Genomic DNA, 22,456 nt, shown 5'->3' on the forward strand with positions numbered 1-22,456 from the left:
GTGAGACAATTGTAGATTCACATGCAGTTGTAAGAATTAATACAGGCCTGGAACAGTGGCTCACGCCTGTAATCCCAGCACCTTGGGAGGCCAAGGCAGGCAATCATGAGATCAGGAGATCAAGATCATCCTGGCTAACAACCGTGAAACCCCGTCTCTACTAAAAAATACAAGAAAATTAGCCGGGCATGGTGGCGGGCGCCTATAGTCCCAGCTACTCAGGAGGCTGAGGCAGGAGAATGGCGTGAACCCGGGAGGTGGAGCTTGCAGTGAGCGGAGATAGTGCCACTGCCCTGAAGCCTGGGCAACAGAGCGAGACTCCGTCTCAAAAAAACACAAAAGAATTAATACAAAGAGACCCTGTATAGTCTTCACTCAGTATAGTATCATGTCTATGAAGTTGATGTTAATCCCTTAACACAGCTTTAACCTAAGTCTGTGCTGCTGCTTCTCCATGTTCACTTCTGAGAGGCACTGACCGTTTTTTGTGTGCCTATTCATACTTTGTGTAAAAGCGTTAGCATCATACTTCCCTGGTGCTGACCCTACCCTCAGTCCCAGCTTCTCCCAGAGTAGGCTAAGATTCTCTTTTCTGCTACATGGAAAATTGTTGTGGAATAATAAAGGGTTAGCAAAAAGGTCAGAGAAAACAAGCAGTTGTATTCCCTTTCCCTGTAGTAGAGTGGGAATATAATTATGAGTGATGGAGGATACATTATCCATTCCTTTCCCAGTCCTCTCTGAAATCAGCTTTACTGCTGTGGGAAGTTGATATTCTCATTATATCCCTGAGGGAAAGTGTTGGGAAAGGGAGGTGATGGAGACTCAGGGTTGCTGACAATTGGGAGAATTATAACGAGAAGCTCTTTTTCACCAGGAGAGGGGTTGCATGTTAAGAGAAGGCCTGTCTGCGCCTCCTCCATGTCAGCAGTTGAGAACCAGTTGGACAAGGTAGCTGTCTTTTAGAGATTCAGAAGTAACAAAGGCACACTGTCAGTCCTGTTCTTACAGCCTCACATACGTCTTCTCCATACGTTATGTATTTGGCATTAAATTAACGGACAGTGTTACACCCAATACACCCATTCCTGACCACATTATCTCAGATAGCCTTTTGTATTTGAGTATTGTGGGATCTGTTGCTATTGCCCGTGATGCCCACTTGGACTCCACCAAGGCCGTGAAACTTTGGGGGCCAAAGTCAATAGCTCCAACTGCCCCTAACAGGATTGGGAGAACCAAGCAACACTCCCCGAATAGGGATTATCTCACTCTTTTCTTGGCCTTTATGAAAGGAAGGAGTTAAGACTCTGACAGCTGGAGACTCCAGCAAGAGTTCTAGGCCCAACGTGTAGCTTATACTATTTACTTAATTAACATGTAAATAGATTTTGAGTTCTGAATGCTTGTTCTAGTTGATTGGGGCTCATTTGGCCTGGTTTCTATGAATTAGCTATAACAAACGGTTTCATAGCTGTTATAGAATGAGGCAGAAGAAAATAAAAATGAATGTGGCATTGTGTTTTACTAGTGATATAGGAAAATGTTAATATAATGTTGTTCAGGTTCTGGACTGGGGAGATTTTGCCTTTATCGTAAGTAAGAAATTGTTGCTAGGTCACACACAAGGGCACATATTTATCATGAACCATCTCCTTTGATCATCATTATTTTATCCCATTACTTGACTTGCACCCACCCAAAATTCTACCACTTTTATGTAATATATAGACTCATAAAGACAAGGTTTGTGCATCTGCAGAGCCATGATGTGCACTGTGAGGCCCGTGACACACATCTGTAAGAAGACACATATTTGGTACTCTAAGATGATACTTTTTTTTAATGCCAAAATGTGAGGGTCAGCATAAATTGCCAAGGCATGGTGAATTTTGTTGCCAATTCTCCTGTGACTATGGGGTGAAGGGATTCTGTGCCTCCCTTGGTAGCAGTGGCCACAGTGCTTGCAATCCCAGTGCCAATTCCCGGCGCAGTGCAGGCTTAGGAGGCATTGCTGCCTTGAAGTCTTGTTGGAATTAACACTGCCTGAGTAAGAGATTAATAACGTGTTTTGCTGTGTCTTAGAAACATTAAAGAGCATGTGGCATGAATACGTACACATTGGTGAAGGAAATACAGAGAAGGAAAGCAAAGTGTAGATGTTTGTTACAACTGAAGATAAGCTCTGGCGGCAGAGACCACTGCTGGCTATAGTTGATGGGGGTCCTCACATCTAGGCATGGCTTTGAGCTTCACAGTCCAGAAGCTGCTCTGTCAGTAACTTAGAGGGGATATGGCCCCTAGAACCAGTTCACTTTTAATAAATCAGGGTGCCAGTCCTTTAATTTTGGAAGATAAATAAAATTGCAAAGTAGATGGGATTCTTGCGTCAACAAGTTGGCTAGTTTTCATCCTACAAGGCTATTGTATACAGAAAACTAGTTTCAAAGACATGCTTTGGGAACATGGACTTTGAAAGCAGCAGTACTGAGTGAGATGGCCTTAATGATGGATGATAACAAGGTTGATGCTTTTGTAGCCATGTTTCCATCTGAAAACCATATGAAGAGAGCCAGGTCATCTTAGGGCTCTTTGCATGGGGCATTTCTCTTGCAGAGTGTTTGACACCTTCTGGGCTTAGTGCTGACTGTCCCTCCTGTTGACATCATCATGATGGTAGTAACCTCTGGTTTTGCCAGGACTTTATTGCATCTACTGAAAGAGCAACATGTATAGGGAAGTAAAACAATAGTTAGTCCCCATTTGTATTGACATTGTGGATCCTTGTCTTTGATTGGCTAATTAGAATCAATCTGTTGAAGGACCAGTTGCAGTGACTCACGCCTGTAATCCCAGCACTTAGGGAGGCTGAGGCGGGTGCATCACTTGAGGCCAGGAGTTCAAGACCAGCCTGACCAACCTGGTGAAACCCCGTCTCTACTAAAAATGCAAAAAAATTAGCCAGGCTTGGTGGTACAGGGGTAATCCCAGCTGCTTGGGAGGCTGAGGCACAAGAATCACTTGAACTCAGGAGGTGGAGGTTGCAGTGAGCCAAGATTGTGCCACTGCACTCCAGTCTGGGCGACAGTGCAAGACCCTGTCTCAAAAAAAGAAAAAAAGAATCAGTCTGTTGACTATCCCTAACTTGGAAGTTCTGGGTGATGCATGGCTTTCATCTTTTAGAAAGGTGATTTTTCCTCTGTCATGTTAGTAAAACTAAGAAGACGTCTGTGTGTGCTAAGGCATCAGCCTAGCAAGGACAGGGCACAAACCCAGAGGGAGAATTGGGCTGTTGTTTCACTTCCAATAAAAATGGGATATACATGGGCGGTAGAATTACAAGTCTACTCAGGACTGACTTAGGACTGACTTTATACATGTAATTGGAGGGGTCACTGATTGACTTTGAGGCAATCAGGGGTGAGGGAAACCGATCTTGGGGAGGGTGGCAAGACATGTTGACAGGTAAGATATGTTTTAATTTACGTAAAACAGTGCATGGTGTGTATTAATAAGTTAGAGCTGGTTGACTGTGTTTTATTGTTTGCAACATTACTGCCCAAGGGTCAGGTAAATATACAAAATATACAAATAATACAGATTTTTAATACATAAATTTCAATTAAGTAGCATAATTAAATAATATGTTGTTATAGTTGTACTTAATGCATATGTAAATATATTCAAATAATACAAATTTTTAGTATATAAATATCAATTAAATAGCAGCATTAATACATTGTTATAGATGTATTTCATGGATATGTAATTAAATTATTAAAATATATAATATAACATGTTAATACGTATTTTAATATACAACATAAAATGGTCTTAAATTGGAGTTAAGACCATTTATATTGGTACATATTTTAATATGCAAATGAATGGTCTTAAGTTAGAGTTAATGTCATTGAGTATAAGTCACATTTACAGATAGGACATACATTTCTAGATAAAGTCAATTGAACAGACAGCCTCCAAAACCTGGAAGACATTCAAAATATATGCAATTAATTTTATACTTGAGTTAAGGCAGTCATTTGTTAAGGAAAGCAATCAGATGTTTGTGAGGTCTTAAACTTTCGCTTCATAACCAAAGCAGTTTCCTTACATGAAAGTTGACTTCTTAAAAGATAAGTTTATTTTTTATAATGGAGAATTGTTTTGATGTGCAGACAGCTTCCGTCATTTCTTACTCATCTTAAAAGCAGCCAAATGATCTTTTCACCTTTGGCCAGAATCCTTTTATTACTCCCGAGTCCTACACACCTTAAACCAGATGAGAATGCATGCTCTGAGAGGTAAATCTCTAGTCCTGGTGGGCAGTTAAATTCCTCAGTAAACGTTTGGTAGATGCTGCCTAATAAACCCAGTCCAGGTAGCCACTGGGAGGATTAAAAGAAGTAAACGTGTGTACATGAACAGAGAGACAGTGCCTTTTCATGCTAAATGTGGTTCCCCACATCTCCTCTGATTAGAGGTGTGCTCTGAACAAGCCGAGACGGGGCCATGCCGAGCAATGATCTCCCGCTGGTACTTTGATGTGACTGAAGGGAAGTGTGCCCCGTTCTTTTACGGCGGATGTGGCGGCAACCGGAACAACTTTGACACAGAAGAGTACTGCATGGCCGTGTGTGGCAGCGTCAGTAAGTGGACCCTTCTTCGAGCCTGGCCACCTTTCGTCTCTCTCGCCACTGACTCTGCTCTTTGTAACAGATTGGTTTTCCTGGTTCTTGGGAATGGGCCTGTTGCTACCACTAACCACCTTTCTGTCCACTTCTCTAATTGCTCAGTCTCCTCAGTATGTTCAATCATGAGCACACCTCTCCGTCTTTCCCTAATAAAGCATGGCCATGGATGTGTTCTCTTCCTAGCTGTAGCAGATATGTCTTGCAATCCAGAGGGACTTTTGAGTGCTTCTCTTTGACACAAAGCTGAAGTGGCTGTTTTGTCTTCTGCAGCCAGCCGTTTCTGCAAATGCATACTTACATGTTTGTCTGTGTACATACGTGTTCATGTTTATGCATGTGCACTACCTGTGCAGATACTGTCTACCAGTGGAAGCCTGGCTGATGCAGCTTGAGTTGCATTGATAAGGTGTATGGCTATGATGAATACCTTTAAGTTGGTTCATAACATGTCTTTTATTGTGCTGTTGAGGGAATGTGATTGGATTGAGCTCATGCATCTGAAATGCTGGAGGGTAGACATGCCCGTTTTGCTCCCTGAGCTCAGCACACAGACATTTGCCAGGTCAAACTTCTGCTGCTTCTCTTGAAAGTAGAAGAAAACTTTTGACTTAACGTGAGAAACTGTCAATGACATAAGGCTCAAGGAACATAATTTTCTTTCCTTTTTTTTTTTTTTTTTTTTTTAAGACGGAGTCTCATTCTGCTCAACAGGCTGGAGTGCAGTGGCGTGATCTCGGCTCACTGCAACCTCCACCTCCCGGATTCAAGTGATTCTCCTGCCTCAGCCTCCCCAGCAGCTAGGATTACAGGCACATGCTACTGCGCCCAGCTAATTTTTTGTATTTTTGGTAGAGACAAGGTTTCACCATGTTGGCCAGGCTGGTCTCGAACTCCTGACCTCAAGTGATCCACCTGCCTCAGCCACCCAAAGTGCCGAGATTACAGGCCTGAGCCACCGCTCCTGGCCAGAACATAATTTTCAAAGTCTTTCTCTTGAACATTAAGCTTTTCGTAATTCTGGGGATAAAAATATGAAGTCATGATGACTTAAGTGCACAATGAAATTTTCCCCAAACAGGTAATTCTCAGGAGGTCCAGTCCCAGACATGAGACTTCCATGTCCTTAACAGACTTCCAAGTGAAATTCCCAGTTGTGCTTATTTATTTCTTTATTGTTGTTCATGAGTAGGAAGTGTGAACTACTCAAGAAGTAATTATTCAGCTCAACTTGATAACTAAAGACGAAACTCAGTAACTGTGCATTACTTTTTTGAGACTCCTGCCTTTTCTTCGCTGGTGTTGCAAGGTGGCAGCCACGTTTCCTGCCTGAGAGTCCTAGGGATTATATAAATTGTTTTCCAGCGAGATCATAGAATTAAGCAAAACAACAGAAGGACCTGCACCATTAATAACTCCACTGTAAAGGAGCTCAGGATCTAAGAGGAATCTAATGGAAAAGCTTCTGTTGGTCTCCTGCCATCGCCAGTGAATGAGATGACTGCTTCAGTCCCATGGGTGAACAGGTGTAGGAACTGGTAACCTCAAGGGCCTATTGTTTTTTTTTTTTTCCTGGCTCTGATTGGATGATTGCAGCTTCTGGCTCAAATGACCCCCTTCTTCAGTTTCAAACAAAGCAGTCAATTAGGTCAGGTATTGCGAACACAATGGAGAATTCTGTTGCCTGCAGCCTTTGGAACAAAGGCCTTTTGTTACAGTGATTCTGACTGGTTTAGCGGCTGGGAGAGGTTTCCTGGCAGATTTGCAACTTTTTTCTCCCTTTCCCTGGGTGGATTCATTTTCTGAAATATCATGTGTATTTTTTGGTAATAAGAAATTTATTTGGTTTTAATTATTAGCAGTGATGAATTTACTTCAAGAGATTCAAATTATCTCTCCACCTTACCCCAGTACTGCCATCCCTTCCCCTAACACTCTCTCCCTTTGATCAGTTTGGTCTGGGAGCGAGCAGTGGGCACCTGTCCAGGTTGGATGGAGGTGTCCTGGGTGGCACACACTTTGCTGAGGGTTTTACAAAAGGTAGATGCTCCCAACAGAGAGGTATTAGATAAGGCTAGCTATACCTGATTTTAGAGGGGATAGGTGACAGAATAATGTATGAAGAAAGCAAAGGCTGAAGATCAGTTAGATGGGTGGACAAGAATAAATAGAGAGTATAAGCCTCAGCAAACAGCCAGAGCTGAGAGCCACATGCTGTTCTGTGAATGAGTGAAATAAATGGAGTTTTTGTGAAAAAATGCATCGAAGGGAATTGGGGATATTTGGCACAAAAGAAGGAGCAAGAAATCCTCTTCTGTTAAGAAACCTGTTGTTACTTGGATATACGTATTATCAGAGACAAGATATCTGACATTCTCAAATGTTAACTTCTTGCAAAAATAGATCTTATGTTAATATGTTCATTTTGGTTTTGTTGGAGGGATCAAACCTAAGGAGTGATTTTGTTTGTTAGGTTGTTTTTTTGTCGGTGGACTTTTGTGCGTTTCAGCCATCATTCCCATGTTTCTCTTTTTGTTTTTAGTTATGTTCTCTTATTTTTTCCATAGTGTCCCAAAGTTTACGCAAGACTACCCGGGAACCTCTTACCCGAGATCCTGTTAAACGTACGTTGTCATTCACCTGAGGGAAGGGAAGAGGGGAGGAGGATGCTGCTTGGTTCACATAACTCCAGCATCATCACCTTCTTTGCATGGTTTTGTATTTCTTGAACACCTGTCTTAGTAAAATGTTTCTTCCCATTACCTTGCTTATAATTACATCTCATTTTGCCAGACAGCTTGAGATGTCGGGCGAAGAACATCATTGACCAAGTTTCTTCTATTTCTGACCAATTTCCTTTTTATTTAGTCCGGTTTTATTGAATATTATATGGACAACATCATTGTATTGTATTTGCCATTAACTATTTTATTTCCTAAAAGCTATCAGTGTAACTGAGAGCAGGCTCAGCTTCTTACTGCTTGCAGAACCGAAGAACAAGGGCTAGGTGCAGTGGAAGGAAAGTGACTTGACTTTGCAAAGCTAGCAGTGGGGAAATGGTCCAGGCTCTTGCCTTAAAGCAACCATCTCAAATTTTGGATTAAAAAACAAAGGCTTAAAAAAGGAAGCTTAGAATGCAGGGCATGAAGGAGGGGTGAGGAGGTGCTGCTATACAGGACTTGTTCCAAAGACTTGAGTTATTATCCAGTTCGGTAAGTGGGCTGGTGCATCCCAGGCACAATCAGGTTGTAAATTAACTGCAGCCTTGAGGTGATCTCCTGATGAGGGAGAATTCTGCAGGTGCCTCAGTCAGTCAGTGGAACTTCTAAGCAAGCATTAATAATTTTAATAAGAATTATAAGCGTAATTAGATAAGGGAAGCACTGTGCTGGGAGTGCCTGGTGGGAAGAAAGAGAGCAGAGGTTACCATTTCGTTACTAAAACTGAAGGAAAAGAAAGGAAGAAAGAAAGATCTTTAAAATAGAGTACTCAGTTACATCAAGATGCCATGATTTAACCAGAGACTATAATACATGAATAACTTGTTTCCTCAGAAAAAATACTTAATATTCATGTATTGTAGTACATGGACTAATTTGTATGCACAGATTTCAATTACGTGTGTTGTAAGACCCAGTTTCAACTTCATGAAGGGTCACTTTTAGACATTAGGAACCCCTCTTTCTCCTCTCCTGGAAGGCATAATGGTAGGTTAGAGGTTCTCAACTTCTGACTAGGAAGTAGAGAAAGAGCCTCCTATAAAGAAATGCATTGTCCAGCCACTGCAGGCCTTTAGTGTCTTATGTTTTGTTTTTAATTTCAGTTGTAATATCAGACTAACTTAGTTTTAAAATGTGGTTTTAGTACTCATATTTTAATTTGGATTCCATCCAGAAATACAGTTATCCAGTGTTAGGGATGATATATGCCATTTATGCTTATGATTGCTGGAAGAAGAGACACAATTTCAGTTGTAGCTTAGATATTTGATAATTAAAATTAGCATTTATGTACATTATCCTGAAAGAAAAAAAAAAGAAAACTCTCTTCTCAAAATTGATGAAGCCAGTTATCTTTTTTAAAGATGATGAATTATAGACGGGGGATTATGTATTTTAAAAAAGATTGCACCCTAAACTGGAAAGTTTTTATGGCCTCCATACAATATCCAGAATACTTCACGTTCTGTATGACTTTTGGAGGATGTGGTTTGTACTGCCACAGTGTACGCATTTCTTTTGCTATTGTGAAAAAAGGGTTTTTCTCTAAAAACAGTGTAAGTACAGCGAGTGGGTTGACACAGACTAGGACAAAGCTCTAGCTCGTCCACTGTAGTATTGATAATACATAGGTATGCATGGTAAGTTGTATTGTACCAAGCATTTTCACAGATCATTTATCTTTCTTCAGAACACTTTGTGGGCGTTTTACTCATTCCTTTTGTACGTATGAGAAAAAATGAGGCTTCAAGAGCTTAGTGACTTGTCCCAAGCCATCAAACATGGCAGGACCAGGCTTGAAACCCAGATGACATTTTGGCTGCACTCCACACCAAATGGCTAAGCATTTGGTTCTGACATTGTTTTGCAGGTTGGTAAAATCACATTTGCGATTCAGAAGCACATTTTAAGAATACAGAAAACAGTGAAAAAAGGATGAAGAATGTTAGCGTTTTTTCCTAAATGCCATGAAGATAGCACGCATCAGTAAATCAAATGTCTTTCCCATTCTTTTATAAAACAGTGATTATTTTTCTCTTAAGTTTCATTTTAACATTTATAAGAATTCTATTTTTCCATTTTTAATAACTGATGGAAACAAGCATCATTGTTGAATAAATTTATTTTCATGCGGTACACATAACTACCACTTTCATCATCCACCATTCCAAACAGATACTGAAAGTCTCTTTTGTAATTTTCTCCTTCCTGGTAATTTTCTTCATCTACTTGCAGTGTGTTTGGGATCCTGACACCTTTCCATTCCAGGAAGATGAAGTGATTTGGGCAGCTATATTTTCTTGTCTACCTACAGAGACTATTCAATCACAGCAAGTGAGGGGTTTAGCAGCGCTAGTACCAACAGACAAGGAAGAAAACATATAATTTCTAGTTATTTATAGCCTGTGCAGCTATGTGGTCTTATTTATAGCAAACTGCACATTTGATTTGAAAAAGTCATGGTCATTTGGAGGTCAAATGCAGATGGCAGGCTCAATTCAGAGCAAAGGAGCTGAACTAGAAGGTCAGCAAGCCTGTTAGACTGGGCACTTGGACTTGACTTTGCTCCTTCATCAATCTAGGGCTAATTGGGTGATATTTCTGCACAAAGGTGGTTGGTTTTACAGGTTGCTCAGTCTAAGCTGCTTCTAGTCAAATAATAAATGTGAAAGGAGATAGAAAAAGCTCTTCAGTTGAACTGATGTAAGATTACACTTAGGGAGAAAATATATGATGGTCTGCATTATAAAAACAATAATGTGCCACAAACCAAGCATTTCTAGGTTTCAGACTTTTGTCATAAAAACCGATTTTGAGCGTTGCAATTTTAGGGACATATTTTATTGTTGTTGTTATTGTAAATGAAAATCTAAACCACAGATATAAGGGATACAAATATAAGGCTGAGAGCTTTCATTTTATTCATGAACATAGGAGTTCAAATCATTTTTAAAACTCCTTTCTCATTTGGGATAAAGAGTCCTATGAGAGCTGAGTTAATTTCTGACATTAGTTTTGCACCTGCCCCTTTGGGTTTAGGACAGTGCAAAAGTTTCACATTTAATCTTCAAAATGTAGTATTTGTAAACAATACAATTATATAAATATTTGTTGATTCATTTATATTTCAAATATGAGAGTGTGACCATTTTTTCTAGTGTTGTCTCCATCAGATTGGTTCCCAAAAGGCAAACAGACCAACTTCTTAATGGCATTTAATCTCTCAAAGAGCATCATGCTGATTTTCAGTCAGCAGATTGCACCCTGTGATCTGGCCAAAGTGTGACCCGTCTCTGGCTCCTTCATTTGCATTGACATGTGGTACAAACAACTAAACCAAGGTGTCTCAACCTCAACACTATCGACATTTTGATCCAGATAATTAATTGTTTTAGGAGTCTGTCCTATGCATATAGAGCATTTAGCAGCATCCCTGACCCCTACCCACTAAATGCCATTAACACAACTCCAGCTGTGATAACTAAAAATGTCTCTCAACTTTGCTAAATGTGCCCGGGGGGCGGGGGGGGGTCACATTCTGGTTGAGAATCCTGTTCTGGAGTAGTAGTTTCCCCACGTCTGACTCAGAGATAGAACTATCCTGGTGTAAACAGGTGTACTTTCCACAAATTTGGGGGCATGTTGAAATGTTAGAATGTCAGTATCCTCCGATTCTCGACAGATGTTTGAAATTGAATTTGTTAGACTAATGTCCAAGCTCTCAATATTTGCAAGATAAGGTGGAAGTTGCTATTGCTGTTCTGACTATAGTATTGAAGATCTCGTAGTTTTTCTGCTCGAATGTAAGCTACTATGGCAGCAGAAGAGAAACCAGCAAACCCCTTAGTTGGAAATCCATGGTTCACCTATGCACCACCCTTTCTCCTGTCTGTTTCATCTTAGTTTCCTAGAATCCCAGGATATGCTGGAGCATAACCATCTGTGGAGATGCCCTATGGTTTTGCTACACAGGTTATTTGTACTTTAGGATTATGTTTACGGCCTTAGGGTGTGTACAGAGATATAGATCTGACCCCATGCAGGATTGAGAGAGGGAAAAATATTGATTTCTAGGCACATCAAAATGGTCCAGATGACATGAAACAGACTGGTACACTTCCAGAGAATATGAAAAGAATCGGAACTTAACAAGTCAGGCCCCACGTTCCGTCCCCAAGAACCATCCTCAAGTTCCATCCCCAAGAACCATTCCCAAGTTCCAAGTTTGTTGCTGCAGAAGCTCATAATTTGCAAATCGTAGATAACTCACCATGCAGCCTTTGAATGGAACATGCCACCTTAACCCCAGGGTCGTTGTAAAGACAGGAGCCATAAGACAGAAGTCTGAATGCCTAGGCCATTTAATCTTTGGCCAAATTTGAACTATTGTTCTTAATCACAGTATTCTTGTTCTTTTCACTGTGCGGTAGCAAATATTAGTTCCCATTAGTACATTCTGCAATACCATTGGAACTAAAACTGCCAAATTAGATTAGGCAACCTGGGTTTACACTTTGCTCCCCAGCCAACCTAGGGAGGGAGAACAATTAAAGCATTAAAAGATGTGATGGTGAATTAAACTATATGTCACGTCATTGCCAGTAAATTCTATCAGATTAACAAGTGTGAAAAGCCAAATCTTTGGTATCTGGAAATGCTTAAATGAGAAGAATGGTTTTTTCCTCAAAGCCATAATAATTAGAGATGACCCTAAAATGGAAAAAGGAACTAGATTGCTTAGCAGGTCAGCATTTTTTTGTTTTTTTGTTTTTTGTTTTTTTTGAGACGTTCTGTCTCCCAGGCTGGAGTACAGTGGCACGATCTCGGCTCACTGCAAGCTCTGCCTCCCGGGTTCCCACCATTCTCCTGCCTCAGCCTCCCAAGTAGCTGGGACTGCAGGCGCCCACCACCACGCCCGGCTAATTTTTTGAAGTTTTAGTGGAGACAGGGTTTCACCGTGTTAGCCAGGATGGTCTCGATCTCCTGACCTCGTGATCCGCCTACCTCGGCCTCCCAAAGTGCTGGAATTATAGGCGTGAGCCACCGCACCAGGCCCAGCTCAGCATTTTTTAAAAAGAAGGGCCATTTACTTTGAATACAGGTTAAATATCTCTTCTCTAAAATGCTTGGGACCAGAGGTGCTTCAGATTTTGGATTTGGGAATGTTGATGTATTCATGATGAGATAACATGAAATTCATTTATGTTTCATGTACACCTTGTACAAAAGTCTGAAGGTAATTTTATACTTTTTTTTGTGTGTGTGAGAAAAGAGTCTCGCTCTGTTGCCCAGGCTGGACTGCAGTGCCGTGAACTTGGCTCACTGCAACCTCTGCCTCCTAGGTTCGAGATCCCCCTGCCTCAGCCTCTCAAGGGAAACTGCAATCACAGGCACCTGCCACCACACACAGCTAATTTTTGTGTTTTTTAGTAGAGACAGGGTTTCACCATGTTGGCCAGGCTGGTCTTGAACTCCTGACCTGAAGTGATCCACCAGCCTCGGCCTCCCAAAGTACTTTGATTACAGGCGTGAGCCACCATGCTTCGTCTTACACAGTATTTTTGATAATTTTGTTCATGAAACAAAGTTTGTGTACATTGCACTGTGAGAGAACAAAGGTGTCGCTGCTCAAAAATGATCAGATTTTGGAGCATTTCGGATTTTCAGATTAGGGATGTTCTACCTATGTTAAAACAATGCTCATTATTTATGTGGTCTGTTGTTTAGCTATTTTCCAGAAGAGGGTAAGTAGATAGTTTAATAAAGTGGTCAGCAACTATTTTTCATACAAGGTCAGATTATAGATTTTAGGCTTTGTAGGTCATGCGGTTTGTCATAACTACTTAACTCTGCAGTGGTAGCATGAAAGCAACAATAGACAATAAGTAAACAAATATACAAGGATGTGTTCCAATAATACTACTTTTATAAAGGTAGCCAGCAGCCAGGTGCAGTGGCTCACACCTGTAATCCCAGCAGTTTGGGAGGCCGAGGCAGGCAGATCACCTGAGGTCAGGAGTTCGAAACCAGCCTGGCCAACATGGTGAAACCCCATCTCTACTAAAAATACAAAAATTAGCGGGTGTGGTGGTGCGTGCCTGTAATCCCAGCTACTCAGGAGGCTGAGGCAGGAGAATCACTTGAACCCGGGAGGCGGAGGTTGCAGTGAGCCAAGATCGCACCATTGTACTCCAGCTTGGGGGACAAGAGCAAGACACCATCTCAAGGAAAAAGAAAAAAAAAATGTAGCCAGCAAGCCGATCCTTGGTTTAATACAGCAGGTTTTTAAATTTTAATTTTAATTTTTTTTCCAATAGCTTTTGGGTACAGGTGACTTTCGGTTACGTGGATGAAGTGTATAATGGTGACGTCTGAGAGTTTAGTGTCCCCATTAACTGAGTAGTATACATTGTACCCAATATGTAGTTTTTTATCCCTCACCTCCTTCCCACTCTCCCTCATTCTGAGTCTCCAATGTCCATCATGCTACTCTGCATGCCTTTGCATAATCATAGCTTAGCTCCCAATTTATAAGTGAGTACATACTGTGTTTCCATTCCTGATTACTTCATTTAGAATAATGGCCTCCAGCTCCATCCAAGTTGCTGCAAAAGACTTTTATTTTGTGATTTTTGTGGCCCAGTAGTACTCCATGGAGTATATATACCACATTTTCTTTATCACTCATTGGTTGATGGGCCCTTAGATTGGTTCCATATCTTTGCAATTGTGAACTGTGCAGCAGTTATTTTTGAGTCCAGGATGTGCTAGGCCAGGTATTTTGAGGGACACCAGCAAAGGAATCTGAGTACTGGCTTTCAATAACTTGATAATTTTATTGATGAAATGAGACCCAGATATGTCATAGAAATAAATAACAATATAAAGTAAAATATACAAGTGTAAGAGAAGATTGCTCTGGAAGTCTGGGGTAAAATGAAATCAGCTTTATCCTTAAGACCTCCATAGAGGTTAACAGTTCCATCTGCTTTTACTGCTACTGTTTATACAAAAGTGGACAATATTGAAGATTTTGACTTTTTGAACTCATCTATTGAGTGTTGAGCAGCTATGACAGGTTATTTCTTTATGTGCCTCCATTAATGAAGTCAAGAATAGCTTCTGACAAATTGACAAAAAACAATACCCTAAGGGTAACCCGTTCTGAATGCCAGTTATTATTGCTATTGCTTCACGTATATTTTTTAGATTCAGACTTGAGGTTGCTTTTAAGTTTTAGTGTGTGGTGCGGAATAGAGAATAGATGTTAATAAAAAATAACGCCAGCATTCATTCTTTCACATTCAGTTCATATATTTGAAAAAATTCCCATGTCAGTATGTGTCCATGGACATAAAAAGGAAATGTAGCTTGACTACAGTAAACACATCATAGATTATATTTTTATTACCTTATGTCCACGCGATGCATTGATAGTGTTCTCCACCAACTATGATTGCACTGGCTGTAAAATTATAATACAAGGGCATATTAGGGGGAGAATGCCTTTGTTTCTTCTTCTTGTTGTTGTTATTTTGTTTTTAAAAGGGTCTGGTATTACACCGGAGGATCACAAACTGTATTTTCTTGTTATAAATGGCTCTTCTATCTTGGACTTAGTGGGTAGGATAAATATTTGAATTTCGAATGCGTTAGGAGTTTTAGCTATTTTGAAATTAGAAAAATGGAGAGACACTTTTTTTTTTTAAGTTAGGGTGGCGCTCGGAAAGCTCTACCATGTTTCAAGATTAAATTTTCACATAAACGTTAACAGGTTTCTATTTCACCCATATATAAATGATCCCCCTTGTCTCCTCTCCTAAATTATAGCCATCTCAAGTGACAACCTTGCTAGGTCTGTATCAAATAGCATTTTCAATGATAAGGCAGTGATTTATATAGGTCTTAATTTGTTTTAATCTTCTGTTATCAGTGCTATAGAGATAAATTGCTTTTCTGCTGATGAAAGGAGACTAAACCAATTTTCTGGTTAGAATCTAACATGAATATATCGACTGAATGCCATTCATAAGCCTTTGTTTAGGGAAGCATTGGGCCTTCTGGCCTGTTGGAGGTGGCCATGGTCATTGCTGTTTGAAGGTGGGTTGTTTTCTTTTTTGTGTCCTGAGCCCATTGTGACTGTAAAACTGTGTGTCACCCCAGAGACTGAGGAAACAAATGAATATCAAAATGATAGGGGCAGTCTTTCCCAGTGTCCTTAATTTTGACCCCACATTCTTGTTTGAATGTGAAATACCACGTTAGTATGAATATGAAAGGGAGTACTCTGCAGCGATTATAAAATCGGAACCAAAATGAAGGAAATCGGTGCATGTGCAGTTCAACTTAATAGATTATCTTCTAAGGAGTCTTCAGACAGGCTAGGAGAGTGATTTCTGCCTCGTCCTGAAGATGTTAGCAGGTTTCACCCTGTTTTGAAGTAACTTCCCTTCAAATGGTAACAATTTTCTCAGAGGAAACACAGGTACGGAAATGTTGCATTGCTGTCTTGGCGCCAGTGATGGAGGAGCGTTTTGTGACAGGAACGTTGCATGTCGCATCAGCGTTCATGAATCAACTGAAAGCTAACCTGCCATTTTACTTCGCCCCAGAAAACAGAGCTCTGGCAGGTATTGAGAATAGATTACAATGTGAAGTGGCAGTATTGTGACAAGCATCCATGTATCAGTATTAAAATCGAAATGAGCCCTCACGCACATGTGGAAGCAGTGTCTCCCATTTTCATATTCAGTTCCCTGAGGTAACAGCATTTTGGTGTGAGAGAAAGAAGGGAATCTGACCATTCTCGTGTGGGAAGGGGGCTGAGGACAACAACTTCCTATGACAGCCACCCTGCTCCAAGCCACCGTCATCTTCCTCTTTGTCTTCTTTTTTTTTTTTTTTTTTTTTTTTTTGAGACAGAGTTTCGCCCAGGCTGGAGTGCAGTAGCCACAATGTTGGCTCACCACAACCTCCGCCTCCCTGGTTCAAGCGATTCTCCTGCCTCAGCCTCTCGAGTGGCTGGGATTATAGGCGCCCGCCACCATGCCCAGCTAATTTTAGTATTTTTAGTAGAGATAGGGTTGCTCCATGTTGGTCAGGCTGGTCTCAAACTCCCGACCTCAGGTGATCCGCCCACCTCAGCCTCCTGAAGTGCTGGTATTACAGGCATGAGCCACTGCGCCCAGCCTGTCTTCTCCTCTTAAAAGATCTTCCTTCTGCTTTTGTCCCATAGCAGCCAGAGTGATCCTTCAACAAAACACCCCATCACATGTACTCCCCCTCAAACAGCCCACGCTGGTCCTTCAGAATCCTTACTGTGGCTTCAAGGCTGTACATGATATCCCCCATTTCTTCCCTGCCTCTCCCACTACTTCCTCTGTTGCTTCTTCAGCTCTGGCCATGCGGGTCTCGTGGAATTTGCCAGCCAGCCTCAACTCTTAGGGCTTCCAGGCTAGTTTTATGGTTTACCCAATCTTAAGAGAATTTATTTGTGTGTTCTTCCAGCAGCCAGCTGGGAAGATCTGAATGTCACCTCCTCACTTAAGACTGCCTGGTCGTTTACTTACTGTGGTCTACCTTTCCCCTCTCCCCTCAGCTCTCCCAATCCTTCTGAACTCGGCTCTATTTTTCTTTTTCCTCTTTTTCTCCATAATACAAATCACATATTAACAGTATGACTTACTGGCTTTTTAAAAAGTCTTGCAGTAATTGCTTCTGTCCCTAGACTATAATGCCACCAGGACCAGGGCCTTCATGTTTTTCTCATTGGTTTCTCCCATGTGCCTCACATATAATAAGGGCTGTAATGTTGGTGGGCTGGAGAAATAAAAGAATGAACAGGCTCACTAAAGGCAGGATAGTTTGTCCACGTCAGAGCTGCTGTCTCAGCTGCTTTGATACCTCTGACTTCCCACTGTGGCAAAGAATAAGGATGTGGCTTATGTAGAAGGTGTTAGTCATCCAGAATACCACTGTATATTTGGAAGCAAATGTTCACCTTGAAGCAGTAATGCACTGGGAATTGGAACTGCTTTTGCGTTATATTTTTTCATTTGTTATGAGTGTTTAGATACACATGATCACTATTAAAAGGAAGGGAGGTAATAGCCTGCCATGGTCTACAAGGCTCTGTTAGGAGACTAAAATAAAATAAATACAAAGGTCATTTAAAAAGTTAAAAGCTTGTGCATGTGATGTTGGTAGTGCTGCTAACGACTAGACATCTAGAGGTCAAAACCTAGAGCTAAGGATATTGACCCCTGAGTTTTGTCTCATTTTAAGTCGTTTTCCGCGGAAAGGGGAACATACCTAGCCAGCTTGCTTGTAGAAGGCATGAGTGACCAGGCTGGCGGAGGGGCCTAAGGCCAGAATGTCCTCCGTATTCCATCCTCCATATTCCAGCACCATGGGCTCTTTTCACTTGATCCCTACTTTATGACCCAACTTCTGTTGAAGGTCATTTGCCAGATAGTGTTCGGGGCAGGAACAGCTGTTTCATAGAAAACAAGCCATCGTAACAAAGCATATGTTGTTTAGCCAAGTTGTGTTGCTTGCTCATTAACAAAACAAAACAACAAAAACCCTTTCCAGTGCCCCAGCATGTGGATGGATTAGCCCTTTACTGCCCTAAAAATTAGCTTTACAACCTTTTTATGGTTTACCCAATCTTAAGAAACTTTGTGTGTGTTTAGGGATGCGAATAAGTATGTTTAATGGCAATGTTTTGCCTCTACACAATAAAATAGGGTATTTTTTTCTTCCCATGTATTAAACGAGAACACATAGAAGATGCCTAGCATGGAAGACTCTGATGAAAAGAAGCTGTTATCATTTGACCAACATGGAAATCCTAGCCTGTAGTTAGTTAGTTAGTTTGTTGGTTTTTTGAGACAGAGTTCTGCTCTTGTTACCCAGGCTAGAGTGCAGTGGCGCAATCTCAGCTCACCGCAACCTCCACCTCCCAGGTTCAAGTGATTCTCCTGCCTCAGCCTCCCGAGTAGCTGGGACTACGGGCGTGCGCCACCAAGCCTGGCTAATTTTTTTTTTTTTTTTTTTTAAGTAGAGACAGGGTTTCTCTGTGCTAATCAGGCAGGTCTCAAACTTCCAACCTCAGGTGATCCGCCCACCTTGGCCTCCCAAAGTGCTGGGATTACAGGCATGAGCCACTGCACCCGGCCGAAATCCTAGCCTTTATCAGAGGTTCTGTGGAACCTCAGAGGTCTGTGAGCAGGATAAACTGCTCTGTGGTAGTTAAAAATGCAAAACAGAAATAAACCCTCCCAAAGCCAGTTTGTTTCCACTTTCTAAGTGGTGACAGTGACCTGTGTTTTAAGTACCTTAAATATATCAGTGACCTGCTGATAGACAGCTTCCTGTTCCCTCTGTGTCCTGTGACGTCCTGTGACATCCTGACATTCCTTGAGCCCCACTCCCTTCCCAAAAGGAAGTACCTTGATGGGTGAGGACATAGGGCACACGTGTCTCCGGCCTTCTGTGGACGTAATCACAAAATGGTAGTCAGTCCTATGAATTTAATCTCTTTAGGATATAAGGATATTCACGAAATAGAAGGTGAGCTCTCTGGACATACTCCACCTTAAAATTGCTCTCTCCTTCCTCCTCAGCAGCTGCAGAGCAGTAGTCATAAACTATTAAATTCGTTTAGCAATATCAGCATATGTTATCCTTCTCCGCTTGACTAGACAGTAATCTGGTTTGCTGGTTGATATGAATATAGGATAATTTCACACTAATTGAGATGGGGGATTGTATGAATGGCTGAAAAAATAAAAATTTGAGTTACAGATTAAAAGAGACACAGCTTCCTCAACTATGGGAAGTAACTGGACCGTTAACAAACATTTACTTGAAGAGAAATTGTATTGCTCAGGGTTCTCCAGAGAAACAGGACCAATAGAATATATACGTGTAGGAAGAGATTGATTATGCAGAATTGGCTCACACCATGATTATGGAGGCTAAGTCTCGTGATCTGTTATCTGCAAGTTGGAGACCCAGGAGAGCTGGTGGTATGACTTAGTCCAAATCTAAAGGCCTGAGAACCAGGGAAGACAATGGTGTACATTTCAGTCCAGGGGCAAGCGAAGACCGATATCCCGGCTCAGGCAGCCAGGAAATTAAAAGGATGAACTGCTCCATCCTCTGCCCTTTTGATTTCAGACCCTCAGCAGATTGGGTGATGCCTGCCCATGTTGAAGAGGGTGATTTACTTTACTGAGTGCACCAATTCCAATGCTAATCTCATCCAGAAGCACCCTCACAAACACTCAGAAACAATGCTTAATCTGGGCACCCTGTAGCCCAATGAAGTTGACAGGGAAAATTAATTACCACAGGAGTATTTCTGGATTCAATGGAATAAATTGGTAATATAGTATTCGTATTTATTTCCATGTGCCTAAAAAGAAGATTTTTATCCTTTTAAATATCCTCAGTCCTATTAAACATACTGCACATTCACGTTCCGTGTTTATTCTCTTATTATATTGCCACGTGCATTTCTACTTAGGCCAGTGTGATTATAGCGATTCAGATTATAGTGTTTATCTTCTTTCCTTTATACAGTAGACAGTGTTTGCAAACCATAGGAGCTGAAAAAAACTTCCTTCTTACATAGTAAGTTTTATGATTCTAGTTTTCCAAAGGGGTGCTTATGTTATGGTTATAACAGTTACAGCCGGATGACTATCTTCATCACGGAATATAACCCCAAATATTTATACATTTTCATTTGTTTCAAACATAAAATATGGTGTGCCTAAACATGTCATTCTGCCAGATTGGGCTATGCAAAATAATGATATTGTTTTGTTTTCTGCTTTTACTTTAACTTGTTCTCATTTGAGCTCTACCAGTTAAGGTGAGAAAATGACTGAAGCCGGGGAAACACATTTTGAATGCTAAATACCACATTCATTTCAAGTTGGGATTCATTGACTTAATGATTAAGTTAAAAAACTACTTGCATGCTGGTTTGCTTGAAGCAATGGAGAAAAACATTTACCTTTTTTTCGAAAAGGACTTAATATTCAAAATTATTGTTTCAGTCTTACAAATTAACAATTTACTTATTTTTGATACTTTTGGCCTTTTTTGTGTAGACTACCCCCAACATTTTTTGAAAAATACATAATTACTTTTCCTGTAGGTTGCACTCTGTGATCCTGTGTATAATTCATTTTCAGTGGTTCTATTTTGTTTTTTGTTAATATATGTTTATATTGTCTTTTGGTTTTTTTCCTCAATTTTTAAAATTTTTAAATTTGTCCTTTTCTTTTTTCTTTCTTACTTTATTATTGCACCCTCCTACCAAAACATTTTCAGTGGCTTTGAATAAAAGTAGCAGAACTTTCCCATGGTTAGCATTAGCTCTAAGATTTGAGCAGGATGTAATAAGCAGAGGAGGCAAGGCCACTAATATGTATGAGCTCTGCTGCGTGTCACCCTTTCTGCCAGATGACTTACATGTGGTATGGTATCTCATTTTCCCAGCACTCCTATCATATCGTGTGGCATATTATCTCCACTTGATAAAGAAACTGGAACATGGAGTGCTTAAGGTCACAGCCGATCTGAAAAAGAAATGGAATTCAAATCCAAATGTGCTTAATTGCAAAGCCCCCACATGGCTCTTTCCTTCCTTCCTTCTCCCTGTTGCTGCCAATATAAGAAGGAACACCACTCCCTCATTTGCTACAGAGAAGATAGGGGCAGCTGTGTAAAGGCACCAGGAATATGCCCTGCCTCCTTCCTTCCACTTGAAAGCAACATCTGGATAGATACTCAACTGCTTATATTTTTTGAAAAATGATTATTAATCAGGATTGAAATGGAGGGAAAAAATCAAAACGAATGTTGCTCTTTAAAATGAAAGATACTGTTTAATTATTGAACAGCCTTCCGGTTTTAGTTAATATCTTTGAAGACTTTGGATTAAGATTCCAGACATTTTCTTGAAGGATGTAGAAAACGTATTTAACTTCAAGTTTAGTTTCAAAATGACTTAGCTATAAATTCTTCTCATTCAAGTCCTCTTTGAGGTATTATATCCCATATGTAATACACAAGTATTAATAATTTGATAGGAATACTTGGAACATTGGTGATATTTGAATAACCTTTTGAGTGAAACAAAAAGGTTTTCACTAAAAAGAGAGTGAAAACATCTCATTTCATTTTTTATGTTAAATATGCTTCTTCTTAAGTCAAAATCCTTTTTTCTTTTAAGCTCATAAATACTCTGAATTCTCACTAGTCATTACTAATCTTTTGGAAAATTGCTTCTATAGGTATTATAATTCACTTGGCTCATGAGTTAAGACATTTTTATTTTATAGTGTACTCTTGAATTTTATAGGTATTTATGTTTTCATATAATATAGCAGTGTATGTTGCAATTCAAATATTGCTTAGCAGTATTGGTTGAATTCAAAATAGAAATCGCTTTTTGACAACTGGCATAATGAATTCATTGACTAGTGTCAAATTTGTGAAGGCAGAAAGGTCCTTTTGTGATTCAAAAATGTGTTTATTGATTTTGTGTGTGTGTGGAGTTTCACATACTGTCTCATGAAGGTTGTCTTTGTAGTTAAGTTATCTAAAATACATCATACAATTTACCTTTTCTCTGGGGTGCAGTTATTCTACAACAGGTTAATTTGTTTCTGCAGGAGTCTGAATGTATGATATTGATGATATCATCATTTACTTTCAAAATTGCAAAATATGAATTCAGGAAAGCATGGGGATTTGGAAAAACATGTCTATCCAGCACCAACTGTTTTTGCTCTTTGCATGCTTGTTTTGTAAAGAACTCTAATACTATATTGCAAAATGGACCATTTTAAAGATTTTTCCTTCATTCTGTACTTGGGAATGATGAAACACATCCTTACTGTGCTGCACAGTGTCTCATGGTGTTCTCTTAAACAGCATTAACGTCTTGTATGCGCTGCTTTACTAAATTCTCTGTTCTGAGAAATAACTGAAAATATGGCTTTCTTTTAAACAAGTGGATAGTCT

General features: G+C 40.3%; 1 protein-coding gene across 6 annotated transcripts in view; it reads left to right on the forward strand.

The window, feature by feature from the left end:
- The window catches only part of APP (amyloid beta precursor protein), a 283,764-nt gene that overhangs the window by 166,932 nt on the left and 94,376 nt on the right, over window positions 1-22,456 (forward strand). For 2 of the 6 annotated variants that reach the window (XM_007966044.3, XM_007966048.3), the window contains exons 7-8: window positions 4,482-4,649; window positions 7,259-7,315. The exons of 2 other annotated variants lie outside the window; for them this stretch is intronic. In XM_007966044.3, the coding sequence (XP_007964235.2) occupies window positions 4,482-4,649; window positions 7,259-7,315 (225 nt within the window). The remainder of the gene's footprint in view (window positions 1-4,481; window positions 4,650-7,258; window positions 7,316-22,456) is intronic. 2 more of the 6 variants (XM_007966059.3, XM_007966068.3) reach the window with 1 other exon arrangement.

This window comes from Chlorocebus sabaeus, chromosome 2 (assembly GCF_047675955.1).
Source record: "Chlorocebus sabaeus isolate Y175 chromosome 2, mChlSab1.0.hap1, whole genome shotgun sequence".
Taxonomy (NCBI): domain Eukaryota; kingdom Metazoa; phylum Chordata; class Mammalia; order Primates; family Cercopithecidae; genus Chlorocebus; species Chlorocebus sabaeus.